The 21,384-nt window shown below is 42.4% G+C and overlaps 6 protein-coding genes across 6 annotated transcripts; 5 read left to right on the top strand and 1 right to left on the bottom strand.

Moving 5' to 3' along the window:
* Positions 1 to 982: 982 nt before the first annotated feature.
* BDR25DRAFT_370553 (uncharacterized protein) lies at positions 983 to 3,295 on the bottom strand (the record flags this gene model as incomplete). The annotated part of the gene is made up of 1 exon (XM_033697150.1): positions 983 to 3,295. The coding sequence occupies one exon, from the start codon at positions 3,293 to 3,295 to the stop codon at positions 983 to 985; it is 2,313 nt and encodes a 770-aa protein (XP_033546724.1).
* Positions 3,296 to 5,265: 1,970 nt separating this feature from the next.
* On the top strand, positions 5,266 to 6,292 carry BDR25DRAFT_189384 (uncharacterized protein; the record flags this gene model as incomplete). Its single annotated transcript, XM_033684272.1, has 5 exons — positions 5,266 to 5,379; positions 5,430 to 5,528; positions 5,579 to 5,967; positions 6,025 to 6,092; positions 6,147 to 6,292. Coding segments are annotated over 5 exons (816 nt in total), but the record flags the coding sequence as incomplete, so codon positions are not given.
* A 1,608-nt stretch (positions 6,293 to 7,900) lies between these two features.
* On the top strand, positions 7,901 to 9,053 carry BDR25DRAFT_343541 (uncharacterized protein). The gene is made up of 2 exons (XM_033693837.1): positions 7,901 to 8,139; positions 8,288 to 9,053. Exons 1-2 carry the CDS (start codon positions 8,134 to 8,136, stop codon positions 8,855 to 8,857), a joined length of 576 nt encoding a protein of 191 aa, XP_033546722.1. The 5' UTR covers positions 7,901 to 8,133; the 3' UTR covers positions 8,858 to 9,053.
* Positions 9,054 to 9,692: 639 nt separating this feature from the next.
* Positions 9,693 to 10,230, top strand: BDR25DRAFT_370548 (glycoside hydrolase; the record flags this gene model as incomplete). The annotated part of the gene is made up of 3 exons (XM_033697149.1): positions 9,693 to 9,877; positions 9,924 to 10,128; positions 10,189 to 10,230. The coding sequence occupies 3 exons, from the start codon at positions 9,693 to 9,695 to the stop codon at positions 10,228 to 10,230; spliced, it is 432 nt and encodes a 143-aa protein (XP_033546721.1).
* A 3,156-nt stretch (positions 10,231 to 13,386) lies between these two features.
* Positions 13,387 to 13,584, top strand: BDR25DRAFT_227700 (uncharacterized protein; the record flags this gene model as incomplete). Its single annotated transcript, XM_033685255.1, has 1 exon — positions 13,387 to 13,584. A coding segment is annotated over one exon (198 nt), but the record flags the coding sequence as incomplete, so codon positions are not given.
* Positions 13,585 to 17,145: 3,561 nt separating this feature from the next.
* On the top strand, positions 17,146 to 19,533 carry BDR25DRAFT_356136 (uncharacterized protein; the record flags this gene model as incomplete). Its single annotated transcript, XM_033695581.1, has 13 exons — positions 17,146 to 17,155; positions 17,298 to 17,335; positions 17,368 to 17,973; positions 18,022 to 18,206; positions 18,236 to 18,329; positions 18,408 to 18,438; positions 18,468 to 18,595; positions 18,684 to 18,727; positions 18,783 to 18,834; positions 18,858 to 18,884; positions 18,922 to 19,005; positions 19,084 to 19,181; positions 19,209 to 19,533. The coding sequence occupies 13 exons, from the start codon at positions 17,146 to 17,148 to the stop codon at positions 19,531 to 19,533; spliced, it is 1,722 nt and encodes a 573-aa protein (XP_033546719.1).
* Positions 19,534 to 21,384: the final 1,851 nt, after the last annotated feature.

The raw sequence follows: 21,384 nt of genomic DNA, 5'->3' as shown, positions 1-21,384 counted from the left end.
ATCTTTAATAGAAGTTTGTAAAGCCTAAAAATACTATACATCTAGCTAGATTGTATAGAGGACTGTGCACCTTCTTTACACTATTATATGTTAGAAAAGTATCATCTAACCCTCTTCTTACTCTGTCTCTATCTCTTATTCCTCTCTCTTCCCTAAGACCCTCTGTTACCATTAGAAGACACCTAGCAATAGGAAAGTCAAGGTAAGATATTATAACAGCATTCTACTATATAGAGAAGAGCGTTATTGCATTACTTTATATAAGATAAAAGCGCTAACATATAACCTAGTATTTTACACTAAATACTCTATACTTTATTACGTATATGTAGACTAGTTAAATTTTGCTAAGAAAATTATATTATTTTTATATCTGCTATAGTTATATAGTTAGCTGAGTACTAGTTAAGTTTTGTTCGTTCACCTATTAACAGTCCGCTATAATATATTTAGTACGGCAGAAATGACGCGACGCGAAAGCTAAGACATTGCATAGATTAACACAGAAATAGATTATTTAATCTTGTACCAAATCAGTGAGACCTTAATCTGACTTAGCGTCCGACATCCTTCAGAGGTCCAGCCTCCAGATCCATTGTCCAACACCAGTAAATAAATGCTGCGGAATAAAGAACCAAAAATGGACGCTGGTAAAAGACGATGCGTTGCAAAAGCTAACAAGAAACTAAAGATGTATATACTTACGCCACCCAGCGACACTTCTATTTCCTTCAACTTCCAACCCTGTCATCTTTTCCTTCGCCTTGTCCACCAACACTTACCATACTTGTATTTTTATTTCTTCAAGACCACTTTCGCTTTTCTTCAACGCATTCATTGAGGATTTTGTGAGTAGCATCAGCGCGCTTGCTATGGCGCTTGCTCGTGCTGCGACCCGAGTTATTCAACCAGCCTCGCGAATGGGTTCCCACGAGATCAACCTACTGGACGGATTTACGGTGAGAGACCGAGTCCGTAGATTTCATCGTCCGGGGGGACGGACTGACGATGCGGTGCTTCGGGCGTATCGGGCGGACCTGCTGGATTGCCGCCGATTCAAGAAATCGAGGTTCAGCTCCTTGGTCGCTGTGGCTTCATGATCGTTGTAATTGTAGTTCTCCCAGAGGCCTTTAGGGTCGTTTCGAGTTGCTATGGAGGAGTTCAGATATGTTACGACGGAGGATAGCTCGTGGTCGTTAGGTAGACCAGTCACATTTTCTAACTGCGTATCGACAACCAGCTGCTGTTGTGACGAGGCCTGCGGAGGAGGTCTTGGGTTGGCTGGATTACCTACACTGTAGTTGATAGGCGGCAACCCTCGGAGTCGAGGGTTGGGTCCAAATCGTAATCCACTACGCTGGGGAGGTGAGGCAAACGAAACGGGAGCGTTGAAATCGTCGTCGCTGTCCTCTTGAGCCCAGTTCAAAGGATCATAAGGCTCAGTGTCTTCGCCCCCATCAAAGTTCTGTTGCATTGGAGCGCACTTGCTCTTCCTCTGAGCTGATCGCGGAGTAAACTGATACTGAGGCGGCGAGTGGGCTGCAATACTGGTGGTCCTAGTCTTCTTCGGATGTAGCTGTTGCTCTTCGTCATCGCTGTGCCTCGTCTTCTTACGATTGGCCTTCTTCGCTTGCCTATTCTTGATGACATCTCCGAAGAGAACTTCTAGATCACCCAGGTTGACGACAAGATGAGTGTTCTTCAGTCCACGAGCCTGGAACTGACGAATTTGGGCGGGAGGCCGGCTTTCTGCCTTGATCTTGGTCATCCAGTACGTCAAGGTCTTCTCGTGAGGCTTCGGCTCACCATGTTTGTAGTCAGCGTGGCATGGATAGTCTTTGAATTCATCTATCTGCTGGAGCTTCTTGCGACGGCAATTCTCAATGAATGCAATTCCAATGCCTGATTCAGGAGCACCTGCAAGTGTAGCAGCAAAATGCGCTTTGGGTTCGTTGGTCAAGGAACGAGTGTCAACCTCCACATCAGCCTTCGTACAGATTTCGGGGAAATCCAGGAAGCGCTCCATGCAGTATAGATGAACATATCCAGTCGTTAGGAATGGATCCGCGTTTTCTCGGTCACGGTGCCACTTCTCGTCGAACGCGATGCGATAGTGGCCGTGAAGTATTGTTCCTGTCTGATAAACTTGAGCTGGGCAGTTTCGGAAGCGACACTTAGACCATGTGTTAGTCTTATACCGGCGTGCAGAGTCAGTAGGGCCTTTCTGCAGCCAGAGCTTTAGCTTAGCGGTCCTCTGATCGCGAGGGTAGTGGAGAATAAACTCCTTAATCTGGGGAGCAGACATCGTCTTTTCTTTGAACTCACCGGCTGGGGTGTAGTCGAAACGATGTTTGGGGCCATCCCACCCGGTGCCGAGCGGATGCGGGCGCTCCTCATAGTTGGCGGTGTAGTTGTTGATTTTGCTCGTACGGGTTGTGTCCCCTTTAGTGGTGGCATTGACTCGGATCCATGGTCGTGCATCGTCCGTCTTGGGCTGATCACCAATCTTGTAGCGAACAGCTGCCGATGCTCGGTGCTTCATCGCTTGCCAGTCCCGCAATTTGGCGCTGGGGTTGGTGAGGGAGACTGATGTACGACGGGAAGTAGTTGGTGTTGGGACGGATATCGAACATTGGGAAGACTCACATGAGCTAGTACGAGCCTTCCTACGAGAAACCCCAGATCCCGCAGTACCATACGAACCAGAACGAGCTCGCTGGCGTGAAGTTGGATACTCGGAGGCAACAGTCTTAATGGGAGACCTAGTGTGCTGTTCCTTGGGAATGAAAAGCGAATCAGCTTCATACGGAACAATCTCGTGTCCCATATAGAAGTCATTGGTTTGGTAGTTCGAATCCACAAGGTGAAGATCCAATGGATACTCAAGTAGAGACGCTCCAAGATCTGCGTTAGGCAGAGCAACGAAAGGCTGATTGGTCATCCCAATAGATCCCCTATGATCGTGTGCCTGCAGAAAGCTCGAGTCATCTCTCATAAACCCCCTAATATCGGTGTTCTCAGGAATTGCAAGAAAGTACGGGTCCTGGCCGTGACCAATAATTGCATGTTGGGGATCTTCATATTGAAATGGCCCGAGAGGGGTATCGTTGTCCCAGTTAAGAGTCTCATCAGTAAGGAAGTTTTCCCAATCAAGTCCCCCAAAGCCCTGTCCTAATTGCTTTGAGAGGCTTTCAGCTCGGGAGAGCCGTCGTCGAGCTTGCGAGGCAGCAGAGCCCAGTGGTAGAGTGTCCTGCATAGTATTTGAGTTGGCGGATTGTGCTGCGGCATCAGCCATCTCTTTGGGCTTACAGAATTGAATGATTGCAGTGGGTGGGTCTGAAAGATCACAAGGGAATTACTTGGATTGAAAATTGAAGGCATATTCGCCGAATATATCGCGGACACAGCGTCTTTATCTAAAAACAATCCATTGTGTATACACTTCACTGATATTTTTATCCTCGAACAACGAAGTGTAATAGCAGGGTAATGAGGCATCTCCCAAACAAAGGGCATTCTTATACTTCAATGAAGCATGCAAACAAGGTGTTGAATCCATCAAAGGCCGTCCCTCTGAAGCATAGCAAATGTTCAAAGAAGCAGCGTCCCAATGGCTATATTCGCCTCTATAATGGTAGCAGGTGGCGTATCTTATCACACACGTATATACTGTTGAGCGAGACGGTTAGCGAATAGTTTGCACTGAATCATGGATTCAGAGAAAGGTACAAAAATTAAGGCTCAGAAGGTCTCCAAGCAATCATCCACATGTATAGGTTCGGAACAGGTCTGTGAAATATGCTTCTTCATCATAACGACTGACAAATTGAATGAAAACAATTAAGATCGTACCGATAGTTGTCAGACCCTGCAGCTCCATGTGACGGTTAATTAATACCACCGCGAAGGGGGGATCCTATCCCTATTGAACAACTTGAGCTCTAGTAATCAATATTATGCTTATCATGTTTGTTTAATAGAATTGCTAGCATATGTGGTTCACAGAAGGGAGGGAGTCGAGTGGTGATGAGATTGAGAAGAAACAGAAATTTTCGCGTGGGACGGACCGTGTGGGGAATTCAGGGCTAGACCATATTTGGATTAGTACAGGTTCCAAGCCTCATCCTTCGTGCCCTTGTCTTGAATGATCCGGCTCGACATCGGCACCAACACTTGAAGCTTGTTTCATCTGCTACTTGATCACAATCCATTTGAAGGCGCTTGAGCCGCTCCAGTCCTTCCAAGCGCTCTCTTGTTTTCCAAAACGGTATTTTTTGTTCCGGCGATAAACTTGGATTCTCCAAACCTTCACTCGAAACGGCACGGCCTCCAGATTCCTTAAGACCTAGGAAGTAAATATAAGGTTTAGAATAGTTTTAGTGGAACACGGATCGCTCAAATGCGTCAGTCGTCGGAAGTACTTTTTGGTCAGATGCCTCCCAGTTCTCACCTGGGTAGTGATGATAGATATAGATTACCGGATACGTTAGTTTCTAGGACAAAGTCCCTACCATAAATACAGTAGCAAGGTTCTTGAGGCCTGTCGGATCCTCGCAAGGCAAGAAGATCTGGGTCGTGGAAACCCTGCGCGGCTACTTCCTCAGTCCGAGTGCACAAAGGCCATATTTGGGGATTTATAGAAACGCGCTGCAAACGCTCCGGAACTCTCACTACCCCTGCGAGGCGTTGGTTTATCTAGGATGTATCGGCTTCTCCACAACAGGCCACTTTCAGCCATCCCCGCCTTCCTCACAGTGTTCTCGTTTCATTAGCGGAATAGAATGGGAATGTCCATTAGGCTACGGGCACCCAATTCAGCCATCTGCAGCATTACCTTCAAGTGTTGTCTCAAAGCTTATCCGCCACAATTTACTTCCTCTCTTACACCTCTTTGGCACCTATGCCAGGGATATCCCAAAGTTCCATGTGCTCCGACGGCTTGTCACAGCTTGTATCGTCACAAACCAGCAATGCCGGACCATCGATTTAGCGAGTCGTCTGGAAGGCTTGGAATTCGCCAAAGGTCGGAGTTCTCTCGCCAATGAGAAAACTTCCCGACATACCTGGCAAAGTTCGTGGGGTTAATGGGTTTGCCGCAGCGACACGGGTAGGGTAAAAGCCGATTCAGGTTGTTCTCATCTATATAGGTGTGATCGCGCCACTGTTGATTGCCAAACTGTGTCTAGACAGACTCATTTCATCATGGATTTACCTGTCTCTAAAGGGTCTGTCCTTGCATCCAACTCTGCCAAAACTGAGCTCTCTCTCATTATCACTCTTCTCATTTCATCATGGTCAACAGTCTTTCTGCGACTCTGGGGGAGAATACGAATTACCAAGTCACCAGGTTGGGATGACACATTGATGGTCCTCACTCTAGTTTGTGAAGCCGTCTCTGTTGCAATGATGAATAGCTAATCACCGAGTAGATGTTATTTACCTGCTACTGCGCCTTCATATCAGTCATCATTTCCCTTGGAGGATTCAGCTATGTGCCAAATTTCACCGCAATAAAAAGGACTATCCTTGTAAGCTTCGAAAATCTTAGACAGTATTCTAATTACTAACAAGACTGCAGCACGTACAGCTGAGCGAAGTTTTCTACATCCTTACTACAACTACTCTCAAAATCTCATTGGGGCTCTTTTTCCTACGCGTATTGACCAAGCGATGGCAAAGGCGCATCTTTCATACCATACTCTGGGTGTCAGCTTGCTACGGGTTCTTCTATGTGTTCATTGCAATCTTCCAATGTGGGCCGCCTGCCCAACTGCTACCTAGTCTTATGAAAGGTAGCCTCAAGTGTTTGCCTACTGGATTCCTACTCTTCACCGGATATCTATATGGTATCATTTGCGTCGTTGCAGATTGGATATTCGTCCTGATTCCCATATTTGTACTCATCGAGAGTGATATGGATAGCCGCTCAAAGGTATCAGTGAGTATAATCATGGCACTGGGTGCGGTGTAAGTAAAGTTTTCACTCAGCATTGTCCATCGCCCCTTGTTACTAACCCTATGTAGAGGAAGTATATCTGCTATTCTTCGCATGGTCTACCTAAAAGGGCTTCTCCTCAGTGGAGACTTCATCAGTTCGTTTGCTCACAAGCAGCCCAACCACCATTCTTACTGACCATCTTCAACAGCCGATGCCCCAACTGCCACAATATGGGCAACCGCTGAACCCGGAACTGGAATCACGGCGGCATCTCTCGCAACTCTTCGGCCTCTCTTCCGCAAGGTGAAGGAGGGAGTACGCAGCAAAATTGCCTCCAGTAACTTGAGCAAGAGCCCACGGACCCATAATTCATCGAGTAGGAACGAACTAGATGAACTTAGCAATGAAAGCACAGCTCACCTTGCTCCAGTCGTCACCGGAGGCAACAAGAATGTCTACGATATGGACGCGGTGGGGCGATCGAAGAAAACGTCTATAGAATCCACTCGCTCCAACACCGGGGACTCCTGGGACAGTAGTATCTCGCCCACACCCGTTCTTGAGAGGGCGCGGGTTGCGACGTTCATACAGGTACGGCCGAATGGCGAAAGGGAGCGTGTTGGAGAGAGGTGAATAGATATGATCGTCTAACGACTGCTACGAAGTATACATAAATTATTTTCAATTTTTCTTTAGCCATGCTAGAGTGTATATATGTTTTGAGTCAGCGGAATCTAGCACTGTATATATATACTGTAGGAGCCTAGTATGTAGATATGCAGATTGTAGGAGTTAACGATGATATGATCTTTACTTCAAGCGAGATGGCATCTGTCGGATAGGTGATCTGAAAGCTGTTTAGCAAGTTGCCTATATGGAGCCTTCCACTCATGGTTAATCAGCTGCATGCTTTGTACTGACCTCTCCTCTAACAACATCCATTTAGCTTCATGGTGGATGCTAAGCGGGCCTAAGCACGGGTGCTCCACCTCCCGAGATATATTCTGGCTAGAATAAGAAATGGGGTGTTGAAAGGTAGGGCCGGTTCTGCATTCCACATCTTACGACTGACGTTTCCTTTAGGCAATCTAACTTAAACATGATCATCACATTCCCCTGGTTCGGAGTGTGTCTATACCGCGGGGGGGACAGATTGGAGGCCTCATTTAGGTCAAGGTGAGCCAGTCACTGTTACTTTTAAAAGACTGTTTAGGCAACGGGGTTTAAGCCATGAGATGTTAGTGGTGATAGAATGCAAGGTCTCTTTGGGTAGATAGGGCGTCTGTCACTACCATTGTCAAAGGATTACTGAGGTGACTGGGTGTGATGGATCCTGAGACAGCCTTTTCCGGAAGACTCGTTGCTCTGAGATGTTTGTGGTGATGGTCAATAGATAAAAGTCCTCTGTTGCATTTCATTACCTAACTTCGAGCACGATAAGGATTCTTTGGTGCAGAAACCTACATCCTGCTAATTAATGTGCCTCCTAATATAGTAAGCAATTTGATCTATCAATGCCTCCCTCTAGAAGATTCGTGATGCGTGAGAACATGCTGTATGCAGTTCATCCCTGGAGTTTACCGATCGCTTGATACGCCTGAGCTGAAGTCGAGTTATTGTATAAATGGCGGCGCGCTTCAGTTGTGCCTATTTTTGAGGCGATGAAATGTGAAACGACTAGGTTGATGAACTTAGGACCTATGTCTCAGGCTGCTCAGGCCCGCGTTTGGGGCCGAGCTTTGGGCGAGGTTAGAGAATATCATTCAGTTAAGGAGGTGCCTATCCAACGTAGAACCTGTAATTAACGAGTCTCGCACTGAGAACAATGTGTAGGGTCGGCCTAGGTAGCACTGTTATCACGCTCGATTTGGAACTGATATCTCAACGCTCCACGATTGGGTTCCTGAGCGCCAAGAAGGAACGACCCCAGCCACACACAGCAGTCCTCCCCATCAAGTGACACCAACGGCAACCCCCAGCCTCCAGCGGTCGTAGTGCCCTGATCCTGCGGCGCAGTCATGATGAATAGTGAAGTTCATTTGCTGACCGTCGCTGCCTGCAGTCTTTATTTCTTGCTTCACTCCTCTAGCTAACCTGACACTGATATCGAACTTCCCGCACCCGCGTTCCCCCACCACCCACTGGATTTAAGACAGTCCTTACAGAGCACTAGTAGTGGCGATTAAGAGACTTTCATGGAGGTACGTCTGACCAGAACATGAATCTCGCACTGCACGAATGGCTCCGTACTGTTTCCTAGCCTCGGGAGCTGTCTCTAGCTCTAATGGGCATCTGAGATGCGGTTGAGAAAGGTGTCGGCGCACGACCTATGCTCATCTATCAATGCAGGACCCTATACAGGAACCGTATCAAGACTCACCGTCATCGTCTCGAGCTCCCTCATCAACGCCATCGGCTAGCAGTTCTCCCTGGAAGCCTCTCCCTTCCATCCCAAGCCCGGCACCAGCTTCACAAGAGCCATATCACGATGAACCCTCGGCGTCTCCTGAAGCCGGCCACACGACACCCTCCCGAACGCCTCGTTATCGTGCCGCAGCCGACGCTGCAAACAGCCCCCCATACTTCCCACCATACTCAGATATCGTACCCGACTCCGACGACGACGTGCCCCTAGCATACCTATACCCTCTTCCAACCGAAGCACCACCCTCCTACCATGTCGCCGTGCAACAATCATATCGAGCTACCCTGATCTCCCATATACCATCCGACTTGAATATTTCTGACATAGTGGATGAGGAGGCAGACATTGAGCGTGTACAAGTGGATGATGTTCGCTTTGGGGTCGAGCGAGTGCTTGCGAAATTGATCGTTGCGATGATACTCTTACTGATAACGTTAATTTTTGTCTGGTATATCTTCATAGTCCGATCGCTCCCTTTCTGTTGCGGCTCTTGATGAAGAAACTGCTGCGAGGAGGGATGCTTGAGCGCTTCCAGTTCAGCCACTTGGTCTGTCGGACACCCTAAGTCTTGGGGGGGGAGCGGTGAGCGTTGGAACTATTATGATACCTATGGACGCAAGACCTATGGAGTTTTTAGTATGGCTTGGTTTCCTTTAATCCCTTTGGATATGAATCACAAGCATCTTAAAGTGTTTAGTCCCTCATGACTCGTGGTGATTGGCACAGCATAGATAGAAGTCCGATCACCTCTCTAACTGACTTCAAGACATAGGCGAGCCTAGATGGTATGTCTATTTCATTTCTGATCCTATTAATAAGCCGGTTAACGCGTGCTTTTCTTGTAGAGGGAGCAAGCGCGCTCATATTAAATTAGGCATTGCAGTAGGTAATTCGCCCACCAATCACCTAGTCCGCTTCGAGAATACGGGATGAGACAAGCCTGGAAAAACCGTGAAGTACATATATGAATTCATCAATAAGGTAGTATTCCTTCACAGAACATCTGACTCTATGATTCTATGATACCTGCCCACGCTTAATGATGCGATCGCCACATTAAGCGTGAAGAGTAGGACTTTCCTTCAATTTTCTTATCAGCCAAGAAGATGCAGCGTGTATTCATTTCATTCCTGCTCCTACGTGCAGTCGCGAGTGCCCAGCCTAGCACTTCTCCTACCGTCGAAACGTCACCGACCCTTCAATGGCAACAATGCTCTTCCAACGGAGGATGCACCACGCAAACTTCGAAACTCGTCATGGATGCTCAGTTGAGACGCATCTACCAGAGCAATAGCTTCTATAAAGACTGCGTCACCGGGAACTACTGGAATGTCTCGGTTTGTTTCGACAATAAAGACTGCGAAAAATTGCGCGTTCGATGGGATCGATTATGTCGCCCATGGCGTGAAAGCAAGTGGCGGGTCCCTAAGGGTGAATTTCGTCACGAGCAGCGAGTTCATGACGAACTTCGGAGCAAGACTCTTTCTTTTGGCAAATTCCACTAAATATCAGAGGTATGCTGTCAAGGCTATAGGAGGAGGCTCAGACTGACGTGTGAAGATTCGACCTGCTAGACAAGGAGTTCTCGTTCGATGTGGATGTCAGTAGGCTTCCTTGTGGGCTCAATGGCGTGGTGTCTTTCAACCTCATGGATATGGATGGGCAACAAGGCAAGTACCCCAACCCTGAGCAATCGGGCGCTGGATATGGAACTGGTTATTGTGATGCAAAGTGTCCAAGAGATCTGCATTTCCTCAATGGCGAAGTATGCTAACGACCCCAATGATGGCTTCTGAATTCTGAACACTAAAGAACGTGTCTCCAGGCAAATGTAGAAGGCTGGCAACCTTCCAGTACCAACATGTAGACTGGAACAGGTAGCTATGGGTCTTGCTGCTCTCACGTCGACGGCTTGAATGGCAACAGCATCGCAACCTCCATGTCCACTCATCCCTGCAATGCGAATGCACAGACAGTGTGCTTTCAAGAGGAATGCAGTTCGTTCTGTGATGGGGATGGCTGCGATTTCAACCCTACAGAATGGGTCAGACGGAATTCTACGGGAATGCTGAATCAGCTGTCAAGAAAGTTAGCATTGACACGAGTAAGAAGTTCACTGTGATCACGCAGTTCTTGACAAGCAGTTCCAAGTTGGCCACCATAAAGCGGATATGCATCCAAGGGAACATCACCATCGCCAACATCGAGTCCAAGATCCTTAGAGTCGCAGGTCAGTGCTTACACCGCCCCCAACGCTTCCAAGTAACTGACTTCCGCAGGTTCTACTCTCAACCCGTCGTACTGTGACGCCTAGAAAACCGCGTTTGGCGACCGCAACTGTTTCTCCCAAAAAGGCGGGTTTGAAGGACTTACAAGAGCTCTGCAGAAAGGCATGGTTTTCGTGGTGTCCTTAACGGATGACTTGGATTCGAAGGTGTTGTGGCTAGATTCTAAGTGGCCGCAGGATGCGGATATGAAGTGCAGAGGGGTGCAGAGGGGTGTGTGCTCAGACGCGTACAATAGGAGGGATTTCGATGGTAGTCAATCGCCTCCGCAGATAACGGTGAGCAATGTTAGATTTAGTCCGGTAGGGAGTACTGTGGGAGCGGCGTAGGAGGCGTAGAGTCGTTCAGCTATATAATTCCATAATGTTGGACACAACCAAGATGGACTCCATCTATTAAACCTCTTGCTGGAATTAAAGAGTATTGACCTTATGTGAATTTCTGTCCCGGTTTACTTTGTCATGATCTATGGAGGTGACAAGATGCAACAGGTGCTACAAGAGACTTATCTCACTAGTCAGCCGCTCTATAGATGATTTTGCGCTCACGTACCCCATAGTCAAGTTGCTCACAGACCTGAGTCGCTTACTTCTGCTAAGACCACATCACAACGCACTTTATTATAGCCTATAACAACCTCGTCGTGGATATCTATCTCGCAAGCTCTCGGAGATCGAAGGCGGGCATCAGACCGAATACCACTTATACAGCATAAATATCCGTACAACTCGGCGGATCTTGTGGCATCAAATATTATTTCTCCGGTCACTCCGCCAATATACAAGCGACAATGAGCAATGGAAGAACCACACATCCAATAAGATAGATATCTAGCTAGATAAACAAGCAATAGCAATAGCAAATAGCAAATAGCAAAACAATATTTAGGGACACATGCAACCATCAGAATAGCTAGAAAAACATGCGGTAAGGGCAAAACGCATACGTAAACGAGCGAGAACGAGTGTAGACGGAAATCAACAGAGAGCGTAACAAACATATTCCAAGCAAGTCCAGCCCCACGTATCTCGTTATATTGGTCTACACTTCACCTCAAGAAAGCTTATTATAAGCGTGAATAAAGGATCCAAAAAGAAAACTCCGTTGGCCAGCAGCTATAAATGCCGGGCTCAGTGGGACATACAGCTGCGCTGGTTGGCCAGGAGTCTGCAGGTTCTGCTCTACCAACCGCCTCCGTGATGGCGCCCCAGCAGTTGGATTTAAAACTGTCTGAAACATGGAGTACATTGAATTGGTCATGTTCGTGGCAGTGCTGTGGCTGAGGGGTTGTGGTGGTGATGTGTATGAAGAAGATGAAGTTGACGCGGTTTTCCATTACATAGGCGCCTTAACCTATTAATTCTTCAACTTGTCCAAGTAGGCTGCCCTATCAGGAGTCTAAGTATTACTGTTATATTCTGTTGTTGTGTTGTCTTTAGGTTAGCTTTAAGTCTAGCTTCCAGTTCCACTTGCGGTTGATGCTGCGACCCATTTGTTAGTCATTTTGTCCAAATAATAAGAGTAATTATTAGTCTAGGTGCGGCCATTATATTTAATTGCCATTTTGGGTTATCTTGTGTAAAAGCATTAGAATTCAGGTATGACTGTGGGGAGAGAATAGACTCACGGGGTTGCACTATCCTGGAGGTCGAACAAGCGATGAGAGTGCTGGTTTGTGTAGGAAAGAAGAGCTTAAGTCTGTAAGGCGTGGGAAAACAATTAAAATGGTAGCAGGAGCTTGCTATTTAAGTTAGAAATGTGCCAGTATTGAATGAGCGTCGTGATCCAAACAATTCTCAATCAAGGCAGAGCACTGCTCCTGGTCTGTGGAAACCCCACATCCTGTACGAGCTAAGCGCGCATCTCTGTTCACTGTTAAGGCTATGTTACGCCAAAAATATACTCAGGCGGAGCATCTGTTCCTGACGCCTAAGAGATATGTCCAACAAGGAATAGCGCCCAATGAGTTAAGCGCGCGTCTGTGTTCACTGTTAAGGCTATGTTACGCCAAAAACATACTCCGGCGGAACATGTCTGTTTCTGATGCCTGAGATATATGGCTAACGATGAACAACGCCTAATGAATTAAGCGCGCGTGTTCCTGTTAACAACTAAAGGTCAGGCTACGGCCAAAATAGGCTCGGGCGGAACATGTCTCTCTCTGTGGCCAAAGAGAGAGGTAATCTCTCAGCGGATTTCTGTGACTATGATGAAATATAAGTTGCGGAGATGTCCCTAGGTACCTTTTATTCTATAGCTTCTAGTAATTGTTCTTACTTACCTTATCTATTTTTTATCTATCTTAAGCTCTAATTTTCTAATTTTTTACAACTATCAAGATGGCAGCGTAAGTCAAAGCGGCCGGCCAGTCATTGACGTTTCACGGCTGATTCCATCACATCCAGACAACAACCTCAACCACAAATACCCGGTATTCCCGGGAACCTCCATTTTTGGACTCAAGGCACTACAACGTACATGAAGATAAATGATCTCAATCATGCCATAAGCAACAGTGGACCTGACTCTCAATACGAACGTCCTATCACCAACCCATGGGCAGCAATATGCAGGATGTACTTCCCGGATGTCACCCATGTACCAGGGGGCTCAGTATGGGCTGTTGACACAGAAGTCAACAGGGGGCCCGCTACTAATGTGGAGGCCCACATTCCAGACGTTGTATTATCAAACTTACTCCTGCACAACTAACAACTCGCAAAAGAGATTATCTTTAGGTGGAATGCAAAAAGGCAGCACTAGACCAACCTAGCGGCTGGAAGGATGTCCTTAAAGAAGCAGCAATTTGCTTGAATTTGGCACACCCTAACCGCGATGTTTTCCTTATTATTGCGATTAGAACCAAATGCATGCTCTTTGCGTGGAATCTATTCCACACTATCCAGCAACCGCGGCTTAGTACAGTACTAGGATAAAAGTCTGTTCCGGGCAGCATTTAGCGAGCCCTACTAAACATCTGCCCCCTCCATTTAATTAATTATATAGTCACCCTAAATAGTTGCACAAGCATAATTAATAGCTTATTTTAATTGTATTATCCTAATACTTTGTCTAGCTAAACTATAATAAAGTAGGCTATAAAAGTTTATTTTTAAGTTATTAAGTATAAAGAAAGAAGCTAAAAGCAGATTAAGCAACAAGTAGACGCAAGTAAAGTTAAATAGAACTATTAAAGCTTATTAGCACCCCTTTGCGCTAGATTGCGCTAAAGTAGCTTAAAATATACTTACTTTAAAAGGTTTAAAATTTTCTAAATTCTAACCTATAAAGAAAGTAGAGGTGTAAAGGAGATAGACTTTTAGAATAGTTAGACTTTATATATACTGTCCTAACTGCTACTTTATTAGGGTAAGATATACTGCTATTTTACTTTTACTTTTACTTTATACTTTTACTTTACTTTTACTTAATAACTTTAGGTTATTTTTAAATAAACTTGCATAAAATTAACTAAAATAGGCAAAAGTTAGTGTTTAAAGCATTATATAACACTTCATTATGCTACTTAGGCTTATTATTATCTGTTCTATCCTCTAAGTTGTAGGACTACTATAAGAGGGGATAATGTAAGGCTAGATGTCCTAGAACAGGCTAGTATGGCCTCCTCTAACCTGTTTAGAGGTTACATGACAGGTGCTTTGTATATAAGCATGAATCTAAACAAGCGAGGCTTGGCAGCGATTCGTCTCTCTTACAATACACTTCTATCTTTCTCTGAAAGCTTGCTCTCAGTGCTATCTGTGCTACCTACCATCCTATCTTTACACTTAGCGCCTATATACTTTTTTAAAAATGTAAAATAACCTATAGTAAATGGCTAGAAAAAGTGTAATAAGTAAAAAAGTATATAAATAGTAATAATTTTACTATCTTTATAGTATTACTAAAAATAAAGTAAGTTATTAGTAACTTTTACTATACTTAATATATTTAAGTTTACAAAATATAAAGCTAAGTAAAATCTTTTTTTTAAAACACACTAGTTAGTTATAATTTTTTTTAAATAAACTTTAGTAATACTATTTTTATTACTTTATATATTTCTTATATTCTTTTTTAAAATAATGTATACTTAATATATATACATCTTTATATTAATTTACACGTAGTTTACTTTAGTATATGTTATATAAAACATATTTAAATTATAGTTAGTTATGTTTATTCTACTTTTTTAGCTATATAAGTGTGTTAGGGATTAGCATTAGCTATATTAGTGTGTTAGAGATTAGTATTAGCTACGCTTAGTTACAGGCTGTAATTAGTTACATGCTATAGTTAAATATTGTTAGTATGTGTCTATTACCTGTCTAATACTAATTTGCTAAGCATTATGCTACAACTATTCTTTAACCTAAATAACCTACCTTAATGTACTAACTATTACTCTAAGCAAGCTTTGCTTTTATAGATTATTTATAAACTGTTGTAGTATTTTACTTTATTAGAGAAAGTAGTAATTAATGTTATAATCCTTACTTGCAGTGTTGCAAGTACGCAGGCCTACAAAGGGTATAGCAAAAAGAATGTAGCGTCACTAGGTGTACAGCCTAGCTAATGGCGCAGGGTAGGGCAAGCGATGGGGATAAGGTAGGCCTAATTATAGTTTGCCCCTAGACAGTGGTATAAGGCACTAGGTTAAACAGTTCTGTTAAACAGAAAGGGAGGTATATATAGTGCAATATATACAACTAGTATTACCGCTCTTTGTAAAGCTAAAATGCTACCTAGTCTATGTAAGAAATAAACTAAACATTAATTACACCTTTTTAAGGTTAATCTTTCTCTAGTCTATATAGTAGCTAGTAGTCTACAAAACTATGTTGTAGGTTGCCTAAGCATGTAAGAGCGTGCAGCACTATAGTGCTACCTCTTGCAGGCTGTTGCACGTTTTTTCTTTACGTCCCTATTAGACAAGGCATTTGCTTAACAATTAGTCTATGTGCGTTAAGCCCTGTTTATCTAAGCCTATTATCTCTTCCTATTCTAACATAAACATTTTCCATCCTTGTTTGTTAAGGCAGTGGGGCACCCTAGGGGAACCTACGGTAGTCCATCTGTAAACCGCATAGTGTGGTAGGGACGTAACAATACGCTAGGGCAACTTTTCTCTGTAGCCTAGAGTAATAGAAGGATTAGATAAAGGCTTATTTACTAACTAGTTATATAAAAAAGCTTTTATTCTTATTATATATATAAGCTTTACTTCTACTTTAATATCTACTTTATCTGCGTGTTTAAGACGTCTAATATAATGTTTAATGCTAAAGAATAGCCTTTATTTTTTACTAAGCCTAAAGTCTTTTATTATTTAAAGCTGCTAGCTAGCCCTCTACTTGTTAGCCTTATATTAAACAGCATGTAAGGTAATATAGAAATCTTAAGCCTTTACATACTTTTATATAAAAAGGCTTTTAATTATAGCATTAACTTAATTTTTTACCTATAAAAGTAAAAAAAAAATGCTAAAGAAATAACTATATTTACTAGCTTACTATTAACTTTATTACTATTTATGTGTACTAAATATTATATAGTAATATTAAACTCTACTAACTATTTAATTAAGAGAAGAAGACTTCTTAGCAGCTACAGAAGCAGAAGTAGGCTAAGATAAGATAAAGGTTAGAAAGAAGTGTTTTAGTAGTAAAAAAAGTTATCTTTAAGTATAATAAATAAAGTATTAGGCTTAAGGTAATAAGTAAAAACTATAGAAACAACTTTTTACTAAGCTAGAGTAGAAGAAGTAGATTGTTTAGTTGCTTTTACTACTTTTTTAAGTGCAAGCTTGCTCTTAGTAGATGCTAGAATCTAGTAAGCTTTTTTTACTTTACCTTTACTATTAGGCTAACTTATAACACACTAACTTTAGTTTAGTACTACTAGCAGTCTTCTTACGCTTACTTAACAGGCCCTGTGCCCTTACACGCGTAGAATAGGCTAGTAGGTTGCTACTAAGGTTAATTTAACGCGTCTAGGTAGCTAGAGCTGCTCTAGCCTTCTGTTTTAGGCCTATTGTTGTCCTATTACTCTAGAAATAAGCAGTATCTCTATATAAACTTAAGGCTTTAACTTATAAATAATATTTAAGAAGAATTTATTAATATATTAGGAATTCTATTAAGATTATAATCTTCTATGTAATTTTAGTAAGAGAAAAAAAGATCTAAGGAAAGCTAAGAAATTTCCTCATATTTGCACATAATAGATCCTCCTAGGTCCAAACAGCTGTCAAGGAAGTCAACCGGACTACCTCTAACTCTTACACCTTCAAAGTGACTATTGATGGCAAATCCAAAACCCTTCTAGAGCATTGCAACTCACGGCTTGAGCATATTGTAACAATCGCACAAGATGTTCTGAATAAAATTGAACATCCGCAAAAGACAAAGCGGACAAAAATCAAAGGCTCTTTTAGAAATTCCGCGACAGATTGGTATATGTTTTGAAGGAGGAGGATATTCTAGAATTGATTGATGGTGTTGAGTTTGCAAAATTATTGCTTATTCTCACCCTGCAGGCTATATTGCTGTCCTATAATGCAAAACTAAGATTTAGTTGGCTAACAACAGAGCCGCATAGAATCTCTGATTTAGGGTATAGAGGAGAACCTTCTGAGTGAATTAAGACGGTGAGGTCAAGAAATGGACGAGTTCTTCGACTAAAGTCGGCGCAGAAAACGTGTCGTTTCTGTTTAGTTGGCTGACAGGGATCCAAAAATGAAACAATATGACCAAGCAGTTGATCAAGAGTGTCAGAACAATAAGGATAGGGGTATCCTTTTCCAGGAAGATGATTCTTTGGCAACACTTCACGTAACTGGGGACCAATCGACACCACTATTAACAGGCGTAGTGCAGCCTTTCTTGGGGGCAGCAGAGAGCTGTCTCCAAAACGAAGATGTTGAACCTAGCCTTGCAATGGTGCCCACACAGAACGATACCCTGAAGACTATCCACAAGTCAGTAGTGGAGGAAACCGCAATTCAAGAAGAGTTAGACCTTTTCATCCAAGATGGCGCCCTCATAATTGACGACACTGAAGTTATCGAGCTCAGCCTGGTGGATTCTGGGGTAGATTTCACGGTCCATAGCGGTCTGCCTAGAGTCCCATTATGGGAATATCTCATAAAAATCGATGAAAGTCACTGGGAACGTCTGAACGAGTCAAATGAGGTGAACGCCGCTGAAAGCCATCTGAGCACTCCCGAACATCGACGACAACTCCCGCTGGACAGTGCGACTATGAGATCTTACCTCGAGAAGTGTACGGCCTCATCTCAAAAGAGGTTAATGTTGAACTGTGTACAGTAGATTTCACAGAGGCCATATTCTTTTGCATCGAGAAAATAGACCTTGTTGACGACAGAGGCTATTCGGCGACAAGGCCTTAAAAGGGACTCAGCTTTACCAAGTCATGTTTTGTCTTGCGTGAACCCTGTTCCACATCCAAGAATTGCAAACATGCAACAATGGAGGGATTTCAAGGAGAAACTTTCAGAAGGATCATTGATAAACCCTTCCCTATCACCCTTAAAGTGCAAACACAAGCCACGATCGGAAATAGTTCTTTTTCAGCCGATACTATTTCTCTCCTCCCCCAGGGATTCAAGAACTGTCAGCACACACTGGTCATAAGGAACGACGACTTTGCTACTTATGTTTGCGCTTTAAAGGTTCAATTTTCGGCTTCATTCAAATAAAGGAATGCAATGCGAACGAAATAAACTCTCCGCAAGTTTTATGTTGAGACTGCGCGTACCAGAAGCTGTCCATTGCTGTCACACACAACCCATAAGCACAAAATCTTTGTTCTATTGATGATACGTGCATTTTAATCTCGATGCTAGGTAACACCAAGAGTAGGCGGAACACCTCCACGGAGCAATTGGAGGATGATGAGGCAGGAGGCAGGGCAAAGCTGTTGGTGTGTAAGAGTGTTGATTAAAGAGCAAGGCCAAACAGCCAGCTATATACCAAGCTAATACTAGCGAGTCACGTGCCCAAACATACAGCGGTCGACTACTGCCCGACACCCAACTGGTTGCTTCCAACAGAAGTTGCTCAGCGCGGCTAAATAGGCGTGCTTGAAGGCGGGATTCTCGCGTCACAAGTCTTCTAGTAATGCACTCGGTGCCACCACCAGCAGGGAGGACGGCCGAACCGGTCTGACACTGACCTTGCCCTAGAAGCAAAAATATGTTAAAGAGAAGATGGTATGCAGCTTCTGGTATAGTACCTCGCCAAGCGTAGCCGCAACGGTTCAGTTCCGTGGTGGTCATGATTGCGCTACATCAGATATCTGCTCACCATAGCAAGCCCTTTGAAATGCTAGAAGTCTGCACTTCGTCCGAATTTGAACGGTCAAATTTGAGCGCCTCTTTACAGCCCTAATGATTGGAGTGCTTATATAAGGAGCCGTTGGTTGTTTGGCCGTATGACTGTGTATCTCTGAAATGTTTCGAGCCTTTCCACATGCGTATGCGCCTGCTTGAACTATCATCGTGCTGCCGGTGACACAACCCACCTGCCTGGTCAAGCATTCAACACCTACGGCTGCCTCTCCCCCCTCCCTTACCCAATACCTTTCTTTTCATTTTATTCTCCATCCATGAGCTGCGACTGACCCTTGACTACTGCTTCGTCTTGGAATCAGCTTGGGGACGAGTTCAAGAGACGGCGGGAGGACGTAAAAGGCTTCATCTAGTCTTTTGTTCACTATGGCGGCTTTTAGAGATCAAGGCTAATGCAAATGGCTTGTTCTCACGTTGCGGGAATTATGTATCGCTGCGTATCAGGCTGCATCTCGAGGTGCGTAGGATGGCCGTGTCGAATTATCTCGCAAGTCAGCCGCCCCACAGATGATTTTGCGCTAATACTATTTTAGATTAGACAAAACTTCTAAAACTTCTAAGCTAATTAAAACTTCTAGAGTCTTTTAGGCTAATTAGAGGCTAATTACTAATAATGTGTAAAATTATCTAACGTACCTAACAGGTTAGCCGGCCACACAGGTTGGCCGGCTACTTTTGCCAAGCCCCTACTAAAACCACCCTATTCTAGCGCAAAACAGCCTACTTTAGCCCTATATAGAGTAATATAATATAAGATATTATTTAGAGTCTACTTTTACTACTTACTTACACATATATAAGTTATGCCTAGTTTAATTACACTATTTATATTACTTTTAACTTAGCCTACTTTTTTTAGTGTATACTTATGTTTTTAGCTTTTTTTTATTACTACGCGCTTTAAACTTTTTTAAAGTAGTTAGATAAGCTTTATTTTTAACTATTAAAGTTTTTTTTACGTAAATCTACTTTTTTTTATGTAATTTATATTATATAGTAGCTTTATTTACTACTTAAAGCTTTATAATTTTCTTTTACACTAACACTAGCTTATATATAATAATTACTACCTTTTTTAAAACTTTTTTAAAAGCTTTTACTATAAATATTAGTAAGCTATTTACATACCTTTGACTTTTTACTTTTATAAGTGTTAATTATAACTTAAATTTAAAAGTATTACTTAAGGTTTATAACTACTAAGGCTTATTATTAATAAGTAGTAGTAGTAATAAAGTATATAACTAAATATTAAAAGCTATTTTAACTTATTTTAAGTTAAATAAGACTAAACTAGCGCTTTAAAACTCTTTTTAAATATTACTAAAAGTAATTACTATATTATAAGTGTGTATAAAGCATAGTAGAAACTTAAGTTTTATAATATAAGTAATTTAGTTATATATAAAATTTTTAGCTTAGTGCTTATACACCTTTTTTAAAAAGGTAAAATAACTTACATTAAAAGGCTATAAAAAGTGCAATAAGTGTAAAAGCATATAAATAGTAACGTACCTAACAGGTTAGCCGGCTATACAGGTTAGCTGGCCACTTTTGCTAAGCCCCTACTAAAACCACCCTATTCTAGCGCAAAGCAGCCTACATTAGCCTTATATAAAGTAATATAACATAAGATATTATTTAAAGTCTACTTTTACTACTTTCTTACATGTATGTAAGTTATGCCTAGTTTAATTACACTACTTATATTACTTTTAACTTAGCTTACCTTTTTTAGCATGCACTTGCGTCTTTAGCTTTTTTTTATTACTACACACTCTAAACTTCTTTAGAGTAGTTAGATAAGCCTTATCTTTAACTATTAAAGTCTTTTTTGCCTAAATCTGCTTTCTTTTATGTAATTTATGTTATATAGTAGCCTTATTTACTACTTAAAGCTTTGTAATCTCTTTTTACACTACCACTAGCTTATATGTAATAATTGCTACCCTCTTTAAAACCCTTTTAAAGGCTTTTACTATAAACATTAGTAAGCTATCTATATGCCTCTAAATTCTTACTTTTATAAGCATTAATTATAACTTAAATTTAAAAGTATTACTTAGAGTTTACAACTGCTAGGGCTTATTATTAATAAGTAGTAGTAGTAATAAAGTACATAACTAGATATTAAGGGCTATTTTAACCTATTCTAGGTTAAATAAGACTAAACTAGCGCTTTAAAACCCTCTTTAGATATTACTAAAAGTAATTACTATATTATAAGTGTGGATAAAGCATAGTAGAAACTTAAGTTTTATAATATAAGTAATTTAGTTACACATAAAATCTTTAGCTTAGCGCCTATATACCTTTTTTAAAAGGGCAAAACAACCTATATTAAAAGGCTATAAAAGGTGTA

This window comes from Lindgomyces ingoldianus (genome assembly GCF_010093535.1).
Source record: "Lindgomyces ingoldianus strain ATCC 200398 unplaced genomic scaffold BDR25scaffold_19, whole genome shotgun sequence".
NCBI lineage: Eukaryota > Fungi > Ascomycota > Dothideomycetes > Pleosporales > Lindgomycetaceae > Lindgomyces > Lindgomyces ingoldianus.
The sequence above is the reverse complement of the archived record's forward strand: the minus strand, read 5'-3'. Positions and strand labels throughout refer to the sequence as shown.